The sequence below is a fragment of the Scyliorhinus torazame genome, chromosome 2 (genome assembly GCF_047496885.1).
Source record: "Scyliorhinus torazame isolate Kashiwa2021f chromosome 2, sScyTor2.1, whole genome shotgun sequence".
NCBI classification, from domain to species: Eukaryota; Metazoa; Chordata; class Chondrichthyes; order Carcharhiniformes; family Scyliorhinidae; genus Scyliorhinus; species Scyliorhinus torazame.
Window position 1 is genome coordinate 61581379 of NC_092708.1, and position 12356 is coordinate 61593734.

At 45.9% G+C, this 12356-nt stretch overlaps 1 protein-coding gene across 1 annotated transcript in view; it reads left to right on the plus strand.

The window, feature by feature from the left end:
- Window positions 1–12356, plus strand: part of LOC140406652 (low-density lipoprotein receptor-related protein 1-like) — a 1475832-nt gene that overhangs the window by 29382 nt on the left and 1434094 nt on the right. Inside the window, exon 3 of the mRNA XM_072494659.1 lies at window positions 10917–11106. Coding sequence (XP_072350760.1) covers window positions 10917–11106 — 190 coding nt within the window. The remainder of the gene's footprint in view (window positions 1–10916; window positions 11107–12356) is intronic.

The following is a 12356-nucleotide window of genomic DNA, read 5'->3' on the forward strand; positions in this document are numbered from 1 at the left end:
GGGGATATGGGGAGGAGGTATATGGGGGATATGGGGGAGGGGGGATATGGGGAGGGGGGATATGGGGGATATGGGGCAGGCTCACCCTGCCTGCTCTGACGAGGCCGTTCACCTTCTTGTGGCACTGGGTGCCTGTCCGTGGTGTCAGGGCCACAGCGGTGACGGCCTCTGCCACTTCCCTCCACAGACGCCGGCTCTGGCGTGGGGCAACTCTGCGGCCGTGCCCGGGATACAGGGCGTCCCTCCTCTGCTCCACCGCGTCCAGGAGCGCCTCCACATCGCGTGACTCGAACCTCGGGGCTGAGCGACGGCCAGCCATCCAGTCGGGTGTTGCGGTCGGGTGTTCCGGTTGGGTGGGGGGGAGCAGCGTGGCCTTATGAGCCGTCACGCCGTGCAGCGCGTATGACGCTGCACGGCGTGAACCACTGCGCAAGCGCGGATCCTGTTACGTCGCTGCTAGCCCATTTCGGGCCGGAGACTATCGACCCATTTTTCCGACGTGACGCAAGTCGGATTTGCGCCGTTTTTTGCGCCGATCGGCGGACTTTCCGCCGATAACGGAGAATTTCGCCCCTGGTCTTCTTGGATGTTGAGCCATGTGCCAGGTTTATATCAGGACAGCAACCTGCCAGTGTTTTGGGAAATAGCAGACACAGATAACCCAAATACACCTGCGTCAAAACCGTTTAAATACACAATTTTAAACTGCAGATCTGTCTAGAGTTGGGGTGGCCGGGGCAGTGTGGAAGCAAAACATTAGATTGGGGCTTTTTAGGGGCAAAGTCACTCATGGTAGTGCAAATCTGGAATTCCTACCCCTTGCACTCAAGACAGCTTAGGTTAAGTCAAACAAAACATTTAAAATTGTGATTGGCAGATTTTGGTTCGGTAAGGGTTACATAGAACATTGAGAACATTCGGCCCATCGAGTCTGCACCGTCCCACTTAAGCCTTCACTTCCAACCTATCCCTGTAACCCAATAACCCCTCCTAACCTTTTTTGGTCACTAAGGGCAATTTATCATGTCCAATCCACCTAACCTGCACGTCTTTGGACTGTGGGAGGAAGCCGGAGCACCCGGAAGAAACCCACGCAGACACGGGGAGAACGTGCAGACTCCGCACAGACAGTGACCCAGCAGGGAATTGAGCCTGGGACCCTGGTGCTGTGAAGCCACAGTGCTAATCACTTGTGCTACCATGCTGCCCTTATGAAAGAACATAGGAATTAAGTGCAGAAATAGGCACTTCTTAAAGGGATGATAGTGAATGGGCAATGGCAAACATTCTAAAAGCGCATGGAGGAACTGCTTCTATTGTTTATTCCTGTCTGTCACAAAAGTAAAACAGGAAAGGTGGTCAATCCATGTATGACAAGGGAAATTAGTGTTAAATCCAAGGAAGTAGCATATACATTGGACAAGAAAAACAACAGGTCTGAGGATTGGGAGCTGTTTAGAAGTCAGCAAAGAAAGACCAGGGATTGTTGAAGAAGGGAAAAATAGAGTCTGAAAATAAGCTTGCAGGGAACATAAAAACTGATTGTAAACGTTTCTATAGGTACGTGAAGAGAAAAAGATTGGTTAAGTCAAATGAAGGTCCCTTACAGTCAGAAACAGGGGAATGTATTATAGGGGCAAAGAAATGGCTCAGCAGCTAAATACACACTTTGGTTCTGTCTTCACAAATGAGGACACAAATAAGATACCAGAAACTTTGGGGAATGTAGAGTTTAGTGAGAAGGAAGAACTGAAGGTGCTCAATATCAGTAGAGAAATGGTGTTAGGGAAATTGATGGGATTGAAGGCTGATAAATCCCCAGAGTTTTATAATCTATATCCCAGGGTACTGAAGGAGGTGGCTCTAGAAATTGTGGATGCATTGGTGACCACCTTCAAGGATTCTATAGACTGCGGAATAGTTCCTGAAGATTGGGGGGTGGCTACTGTAACTCCACTATTTAAAAAGGAAGGTCGAGAGAAAGCAGGGAATCATGGACCATTAAGCCTGATTTCAGTAGTGGGGAAAATTCTAGAATCCATTACCAAAGATTTTATAGCAGTGCACGAAGAAACCAGTGGCAGGATCAGACAGATCGGCAGGGAAAATCATACTTGACAAATCTACTGGGATTCTTCGAGGATATAACTAGCCGAATTGATGAAGGGGAGCCAGTGATGTGGTGTATTTGGACTTTCAGAAGGAGTTCATGACAATTTCCCGCAGAAAAGATTAGTGTGTAAAATTAAAGCTCATGGGATTGTAAGTGTTGTGTTGAGATGGATAGAAAACTGGTTGGCAGACCAGAAACAAAGAGTCGGAATAAACGGGACTTTTTCAAAACCACAGGGATCGCTGCTAGGACCCCAACTTTTCATAATATATCTTGATGATATATATCATAATATATATATGAGGGAACAAAATGTCATGTCTCCAAATTTGCAAATGACACCAAGTTGGGTGGGAGGGTAAGCTGTGAGGAGGATGCAGAGATCCTTCAGTGTGATTTGGACAAGTTGAGTGAGTGAGCAAATGAATGGCAGATCCAGTATAATTTGGATAATAGAGAGGTCATCCACTTTGGTAGCTAAAACAAGAAGGCAGAATATTATCTGAATGGCCATAAATTAGGAGAGAGGAATGTGCAACGAGACCTTGGTGTCCTCGTACACTGGTCACTGAAGGTAAGCATGCAGGCACCGCAGGCGGTAAAGACGGCAAATGGTATGCTGGCCTTCATTGCGAGAGGGTTCGAGTACATGAGCAGGGATGTCTTGCTGCAATTTTACAGGGCCTTGGTGAGGCCATACCTAGGATTTTGTGTGCAGTTTTGGTCTCCTTATCTGATGTTCTAGCTATAGAGGGAATGTGGTAAAGGTTTACCAGACTGATTCCTGGGACAGCAGGACTGACATATGAGGAGAGATTGAATCAGTTAGGATTGTATTTGCTGGAGTTCAGAATGGGGGGATCTCAGAGAAACCTATAATATTCTAACAGGACTGGACAGGGTAGATGCAGGAACGATGTTCCCGACGCTGGGTGTGCCCAGAACCAGGGGACACAGTCTGAGCAGACCATTTAGAACAGAGGTGAGGAGAAATGTCTTCACCCAGAGAATGGTCAGTCTGTGGAATTTGTTACCACAGGAAGTAGTTGAGTCCAAAACATTGTATGGTTTCAAGAAGCCGTTAGATATAGCAGTAATGGCAAAGGGGATCATAGAATATGGAGGAAAAGCGATTATGCTATTCAGTTGGATGATCAGCCATGATCATAATGAATGGCAGAGCAGGCTTGAAGGGTTGGATGGTCTCCTCCTGCTCCTTTTTTTCCTATGTTTCTATATTTTCTGTTTCTAGCGGCATGGATACAATACTAGTGAAAGGATAGAAAGCAGGGTGTTCTCAATGGTTGTTTTTCGAAGTAAGTTTGCAGTTGTGTTTGTCGTGATCCATGCTGTCACGTTTGGACATTGGTGACTTGGGCACAATTGTGAAATTTGCACATGACACAAAACTTGCAAGAAACAAAGAGAAAGATAGAAACAGACTTCAAGATGAGGACCTAGACCAGCTTCTAGTGAGGGCAGACAAATGGCAGATGAAATTCAGTGCAGAAACATGAAGAGAGACAATACAAGCTAAATGGTGTCATTTTAAAGGGGTGAAAGAGAAACCCAAGGATATTTGCACACAAAATCTTAGAAGGTGGTAGAATTGAAAACCGCTGGGAGTGTAGATCATGCTATCACAAGGGCGGGTCGAGACCAGAAGAAGCCGGCCACTGGGAATCCCGAGATCAGGGTCCCGTTTTTAAAGGGCACCCCGAACTCCAAGACAAAAAAAGGAACCACCCCCCTTCTCCCACTCAAGCGCAAGGGGATCCCCCACACAATGGAGCTCCGCAGAGGCCAATCCCTGGCACTGCCCCAGCACTGTGACAGTGCCACCTTGGTAGTGCCTGGGCATGTCCCTCTCCCCCGGAGGGCTATACCTAGCTGTGCACCCGTGGCGAGTTCCATTTGACTGCTTCACATTTAAAAAGCAGTTGAGGGGCGAATTCAAAAAGTGGAGGGACAAAATGGTGGGAAGGCTCGTTAATCATATTAAGATGTATTCAACTGTATGGAGATGACTGGGCAGGAACCTCGTTACGTCACTGGCGAGGGACGGGGAAAAACAAAAACAAGGGGCGTCATTCTCCGACCCCCCTGCCGTGAATCCCGCCCCCGCCCCCGCCGAAGTCTCCAGTACCGGAGATTGGGCGGGGGCGGGAATCGGGCCGCGCCGGTTGGAGGGACCCCCCGCTCAATTCTCCGGCCCGGATGGGCCGAAGTCCCACCCAGAAATTGCCTGTCCCGCCAGCGTAAATCAAAGCTGGTATTTACCGGCGGGACCAGGCGGCGTGGGCGGGCTCCGGGGTCCTGGGGGGGGCGCGGGGCGATCTGACCCCTGGGGGTGCCCCCATGGTGGCCTGGCCCGCGACCGGGGCCCACCGATCCGCGGGCGGGCCTGTGCGTGGGGGCACTCTTTCCCTTCCGCCTCCGCCACGGCCTCCACCATGGCGGAGGCGGAAGAGACTCTCCACACTGCGCATGCGCCGGGAAACTGTCGGCGGCCGCCGACGCTCCCGCGCATGCGCCGCATTTCCGCGCCAGCTGGCGGGGCAACAAACGCCATTTCCGCCAGCTGGCGGGGCAACAAACGCCATTTCCGCCAGCTGGCGGGGCGGAAATCACTCCGGCATTGGCCTAGCCCCTCAATGTTGGGGCTCGGCCCCCAAAGATGCGGAGCATTCTGCACCTTTGGGCCGGCGCGATGCCCGTCTGATTGGCGCCGTTTTTGGCGCCAGTCGGCGGACATTGCGCCGTTGGGGGAGAATTTCGCCCAAGATCTCACTGGCGAGATTCCCATTTTCCGATTCCTGCAAGATTTTGTTCCCGTATCACTGTTTGCGTTTACGCTGAAAACGGGTGCAAAATTGCCCCCACAGGAGTGGATTTTCCACCCCAATTTTTTGGCGGCTGGTAATGGTGGCTCTGGCAATGAACGGAAGAGGAGTCACATTGAAACATAGAAAATAGGAGCAGGAGGAGGCCCTTCAATCCTGCTCAGCCATTCATTGTGTCTCAAGTTGTCCAAATAGCACTGAAGCACCTCTGCGTCCTCCTCACAGGTCATCCTCGCACCCAGCTTTGTGCCATCTGCAAATGTGGAGAGATTACTTTTAGTTCCATCACCTAAATCTTTAATATACAGTCCTAGCACTGATCTGTGCGATAGCCCACTAGTCACTCGCTGCCATTTGGAAATAGACCCATTTATTCCTCCTTTTCTTTCCTTTTTTCCTGTCTGCCAACCAGTTTTCTGACCATCTCAATACACTACTCCTATCTCATACACTTTAATTTTACACGCCAAACTCTTACTTGGGACTTTGTTGAAAGCTTTCTGCAAGTTCAAATAAACCACATCCACTGGCTCCCCTTTGTAATTCCGCTAGTTACATCCTCAGGAAATTCCAGGAAATTCCCCCCCCCCCGCTGATCACTGTCTTTTCATAGATTTCATAGAATTTACAGTGCAGAAGGAGGCCATTCGACCCATCGAGTCTGCACCGGCTCTTGGAAAGAGCACCCTACCCAAGGTCCACACCTCTACCCTATCCCCATAACCCAGTAACCCCACCCAACACTAAGGGCAATTTTGGACACTAAGGGCAATTTATCATGGCCAATCCACCTAACCTGCACAACTTTGGACTGTGGGAGGAAACCCGAGCACCCGGAGGAAACCCACGCACACACGGGGGGGATGTGCAGACTCCGCATAGACAGTGACCCAAGCCGGAATCGAACCTGGGACCTTGGAGCTGTGAAGCAATTGTGCTATCCACAATGCTACCGTGCTGCCATCAGGTCATCGTGCTCCCTTCTAATAAGGTCATCAAATTTCCTGTGGAACTGGAACTAAATCCTCTGAACATCACTTTCTGCATAAATTTCCCCCTTTTTTTGTCGTTCCTTTCTCCTCAGTATACCGCACAATCTTTTGCCACTTGTAGGCTGGGCGGGGGGCTCTACTCAACCATCCATAGAAGTGTGACAGAACTGCCTTGTCTCTTGTCACCTGAATTCAATGTCCCACTTCTACACAGTTTCAATGAAGCTGAATGTACATTGGGATGTGGTGTAGCTTTGGCATAGGTGTGCTACCTAACTTGCTAAAACATGTAGACATCCTAAGGCCAGGGAACTGGACATTTAAAAAAATAATCAGATAGTTCCCAGCACAGGGAGACATTTGTCAGAAGAGGACCCAGCAAGGTGGCCTGCGTCTCCCTGCATTTTTGAGGTTTTGAAAACTTTGGCAGGGTAAATGGTGGAGTTGGACAGTGTACGTGATCCCGTTGTAACTGCTGTATTTTCAGGGTATATATTTTTTTAAATCTCTAATTTTGCTTGAAACTTATGAACTTTGTACCTAAGGTCAGTGCATTTGATGTGTGCAGTGCCTGTAATAGGTAGAGCTGTTTGTGTGACAGCAAAAATACCATCAAGTTGAAGTCAGAAAGGTGACGGAGGACAGAATGAAAAAACAGAAACAGCTTATCGGACTTAAAGCAATTTCTCATCACTCGATCACTTAAATGCTCAAGAAATTCTCTTGTTGTGGCAATACAGCCTACTCCAGTCCTGAGTGATCTGAAAGTAAGTTGTCTGAGGTGGTTTGAGAGAAACTCGCGCTGAAAGCTTCTGAAAGTGGAAAAGTCGGTCAAAATAAGAAAGAAACTGTTGTGATTTCCGGACCAGAAGGATGGATCTGTTTATGCCATTTTTTACAAGCTTCCCTTCAATGTGGAACTTAGCTGTTAGTAAATTCAATGCTATTTAACAACCGGAACGTTTATTGATTTTGCCTAAATGAGTATTTGAGATCACGTCAGAACAAAATGACTTGAACCATAATGGCAAAAATAAACCCTTGCAAAGAAAGAAAATTAAACCTTGAAATAAACCACAGAAAATGTGGAAATACTCAGCAAGTCAGACAGCATCTGTGGAGATGAACACAGGTTCAATGATTCAAGTCTGTGATCTTTCATCAAAACACCCACAAACCGCCACCTTAACTTTGGACAAGAAGCAATTTAGTAGAAGAACCGCATTTAAAAAAGGATATTCGGAGAATGAGAGACAGACGTTGTGGGACACATTGGCAGCAATAACATGGAGATGGCAGGTATTGAAGTCCCATCGTCAGGTTTTCAGGAATTAGGGAGGGAGTTTAAAAAGTTGAATCTTGGATTAAAAGATCTCTGGATTATTCCCATTGCTGCATGCTAGGGAGTTTCAATGTCTGGTTTGGGGCATGGTGCAGGAGGAAGGGCTTCAGATTTTGGGGGCATTGGGCCAAATCTTGGGGCACGAAGGATCTACTCAAAACAAACAGTACTCGGACCAATTTCATCCTGGGGAGGTTGAATGGTGTTATTAAGGAGCATTTAAACTAAACTGACAGAGAGACAGGCAGCAGTTTATAGAAAGGGAGTAAAGAGGAATGAGGTGCATAAAGTCAGAGTGTTGAATGGTACCAGAGAAGGAAGGAATACAATGTTAGCAGACTGAAAAAGACTACGAGAAACGGTTGACAATGCATGTACCTAAATTCCCAAAGTGTGATGAACAACATTGGTGAGTTGCAAGCACAAATGCTGTGTGGGAACATGGGGCGGGATCCTCCCACCACTGGCCGGATGGACCGACGCCAGCGCCAAGAGCGGTACGAACCACTCCGGCATCGGGCCGACCGGAAGGTGCGGAATCTTCTGCACTTCCGGAGGCTAGGCCGGCCCGGAGGGGTTGGCACCTCGCCAACCGGCAGCGAAGGGCCGACGCAAGTTGGCGCATGCGCAGAACCAGCGGCGTGGTTCCGCACATGCGCAGACCGGCCGACATGTTCCTGTGCACGCGCAGGGTGTTCTTCGCCGCTCCGGCCATGGCGGAGCCCTACAGAGGCCAGCGCAGAAGGAAAGAGTGCCCCCCACGGCACAGGCCCCCCCATCAGTGGGCCCTGATCGCGGGCCAGGCCACTGTGGGGCCCCCCCCGGGGCCGGATCTCCCCATGCCTCCCAAGAACTCACCTATGTCCATTGTACACTGGTGGGACTGACCAGGAAACGACGGCCGCTCGGCTTGGGGCCCGAAGAATTGCCGGGGGGGCCGTTGCTAACGGAGAATCCCGCCCATATGATGTTCTGTCAATAATGGAAATGTGTCTTGAAAGTGGTGAGGCTTAATGAGGGTTTCTTTCTATGTTCACTAAGGAAGAGGATGCTGACAAGATTTCAGCAGGAATCAGTGCAAATGGTAGAGGTAATGGATCGGGCGAAAATTGACAAGCAAGAGGTACCAGAAAAGTAGGCTATGCTTATGGGGATTAACTCATCTCTCCTGATGGCTTACATCAAAGGTTGCTGAAGAAAATGGAGATAGAGATCGGAACGTCTTGTCATAATCTTCTCTAGATATGGGGGTAGTGTCAGAAGATTGGTAACAAATGTGGCAACCATATTGACAATGGTCGGTATGAAGATTACTGCACTTTTGTCGGAAATAATGACTTAGATATTGGAATACAGAAACACAGAATTATTATGATGCAGAAGGAGGCCATTTAGCCCATTGTGTCTGCACCTGCACCCCAAATGAGAATCATATGCTGAAATGTCTCTATGGTTCTATGTCTTTACATTAAAGAGCAGATATAGAAGCCAACGATGATCGGTTAAACATATTCCTGCCATTTCTTCAAATGTGAACATTCTGCAAATCCGAGGTATTGTTAAGAACTCAACTGATGTTAAATGCTAGGGAATTCCAAATCGCAGAAGGTAACTTGGAATAGTTTCCTAATCTTTTTGTGCTATTTGGTATAATGTGAGGAAAGATGTGAAGACCAATGAGGAAGGTTCTAGTCTTGTAATAATTAAACAAAATAAATGTTTATTAAACAGTAAAACACTCAACAAGACAGACAACTAAATAACATACACTTAACTACAATAATGACTACACAAATTGACCCAGTTCCAAATGCCTCTATTTTCCTAACCTCAGAGCTACACCTCCCAAACATTATTCCATAGGCTTTAACACAAAGAGAAATCCAGTAATAGTTACCACACTCGACACCTATAACTCATTTGGGGATGACTTCTGTTTTAGAATAGCCACAAATACATCAACTGTCTAGTTGCTTGCTTGGAGTCACCACAGTGTCCTGCTGTGTATGATTATGATCTAGGACCAGCCCTCCTCAGCTCAACTCATCTCAGCTCACCTCTGCTTACAGGATAAACCCTGCCATTGATATACTGCTTTTTCTTCTAATATTTTCTGATCTGAACTGCTTGCCTTAGTGGTCCCTCTTAATGACACTTGTACATAAGCTCATGCTTTTAGATCCAGATCTTCTGTTTTGAACTTTTACCATCTGTGCTTCAATTCCTGAAATTTTATACCCTATTGTTATCCAGCTTGCGTCGGTAAGTATCTGTTTACCGTGTTGCTAGACTAATCCACATATCAAAAAACTATTCAATCTATCGCTCAAACCATTTCCCATGTATTAGATTCCTTCATTTTCATACAACTTCCTGACAGTATCTTTCCAAAGTTTGATCTTTAATAATGTATTCTGCAAAATTGATATTTTAGTGTGAGAAAATAATTTATTTTCTGCAACTTTTCCTTTCCCACATTCATGACTATCAATTAAAGCAACACTTACCTTTACTTTTCTGGGGCGTGTCTTGTCAAACTATTTATTCTTCAACTGAGCCATTCAGTTGGATCAAAACTACAACAAAAAGCTGTAGTGAGAATAAAACTAGACAGCTCACTTGGCATCAAACAAGGCAGTGGATTTGGGCATGCCAGGGAAAATCCTGAACAGTCAATAGTCATATGTCAACCAACATCCCAGACTCCTGCATCATCACGCCCGGGTAGACCCTATCCCACCACCAGATCTACCAGTGGTGGTGGCCTTGTGTACAGGAGAGAATTGCACAGGGTCCTCAACTTTGACTGCAGGACCAATGAAGCCTCTTGGCATCAGATCGAAACTGGGCAGAGAAACATCCTAATAACCCCCCCTTAGTTGATAAATCAGTACTCTCCATGTTGAGAGCCATTTGGAAGGGGCCCTGAAGCTAGCCAAGCAGATAACATACTCTGGGTGGGAGACTTCAACATTCATCACCAGGAGTGACTTGTCAGAACCATTGACGGCCCCACTGGATTTGCCATGTCCAGATTTGTCATGGACAGTTGAAAACCTGGGACTTTACTCGAATCAGTTACCAGAGTTAGGTTGGTGCTGTTTGCAGTCCAGCAGGAGGTGAGCAATCGAGACATTCAGTTGTCATCAGTTTGCAGGCTGTGGAGTGTGTTGCAGTCGACACAATGGGATTTCAGGAGGTATTTGAAGAGGTGGACAGGCATTTCAAAATCATCTGTTGAAAAATGTACACTGATAACATGAGTCTGTTTAACAGGTCCCTATGCTGTCCTCAATTTTAAACTTTACAAGCTTTACAAACTACAATGATGTGAATATTATTTTTGCTTTATTTGAAATATTCAGATCATAGAATAAAACAGACGAAGTTACAAATGAGGTTTGATAGATGCCATTGAAATCATTTGTGTTAGAATGATGAAACGAGGCGGGGTGACTGATAGACTTCAGCTTTCCTAAATGTGACTGGCAAATGAATTCTTGCTTGTGGTAATGATAATATATAAAATATATGTCATCCATTTGAAAAGCTGCCTGACTTATTGTCTCAGAATTATGCAGTGATAACTTGGCAGGTGGTAATACTAAGCTATCTTTTGTTTGCAGGTTAGACATCTTTACAGTTTGGCAGTGTTTGAAAACTTCATTTATGCCATCAACTTAGATAATTTCACTGCTAAATACAAATTAAGTATCACCAAAATAAACAGATTCAATGGCACGGATATCGAATCACTCGCAAAACTAGAGAGTGGCAGAGTTCTACACGTCTACCATAAACTAAAGCAACCAACAGGTAAGCCATTGCATTTTAAAATATTTTTCCTGCCTGTTCGGTATGCTGTAGGCATTCATTTCTGCAGCTCTCCGATATTTCTGAGGAGGCCTTGCAATGTGCTTTGCTTCCAGGCCTTCAGCCCAAATCCAAACTTGGCAGAATGAGTGATGGTCTCCTCTGAGTAATCTTAAGTACCTTCTGTGAACTAAGTGTTAGTCCCAGTGCGTTTCCCAGTGGTTATGAATCCATAACATAACACCACTGGCTACTTCGCTATTAATTAGCAGCTCGGTTTCGAAAGTGTGAAAATGGAAATGCTGAATTGTCGTTGGATATTATTCTGCAGAGAATTGGACAGCAATGCCTGTTGGGCCATTCTCTATTCTCACTGGCATGTATTTAAAGTAAATGGGAAAAACTGATATCCTACCTTCCCAGGATTAAATTTTGATGATAAAAAGTTTTGAATGAGATGGTGTAGAAGTGTTCAAACTGATGGTAATTTTGTAAAAGTAAATTGGGAGAAAAAAACTATGTTCACAGGTCAGAAAGGTGGTAGCTCAAATGCATAATTTATGATTATTTTATGTTAAATAAAGAAATGAATGGTGAGAGGCAATTTAATTTATTTTATTGGATTTTTGGACGATGAAAGCAGCCTTTAAAATATGAACTGCATTTTCTTTTAATTGCTATGATACAGGGAAATGGATAGTTCTTTTTGAGATCTCTGTTCAGGCATAATTACTATCTGTAAAATGGTTCAAGTAAATGTCAGCTTGGTTCTCTTTTCAATACTTTTACAAAGTTCTGTAATAGCCAGTTCAGACCATAAGAACATAAGACATGGGAGCACAAGTAGGCCACTTGGCCCATCGAGTCTGCTCGATTCAATGAGATCATGGCTGATCTGATATAACATTCAACCCCACTTTCCGACCTTATCCCCAGAACCCTTGATTCCTTTACTAATTAAAAATATGTCCATCTCAGCCTTGAACATAGTGAATGACCCAGCCTGTACAACCCTCTGCAATAAAGTATTCCCAGATTCATTACCCTCAGAGAAGAAATTCCTCCTCACCTCTGCCTTAAATGGGTGATCCATCACTCTTTGATTGTTCCCTCTGCTCCTACGCTCTCCCACAAGAAGAAACATCCATTTAACATCTGCTCTGTCTGATGTGTTGGGTGCTCTGGATCCGTGGAACACATACAGGCCACCAACACTTAAAATAGTACAACACTATTTTATTAAATTAGAAACT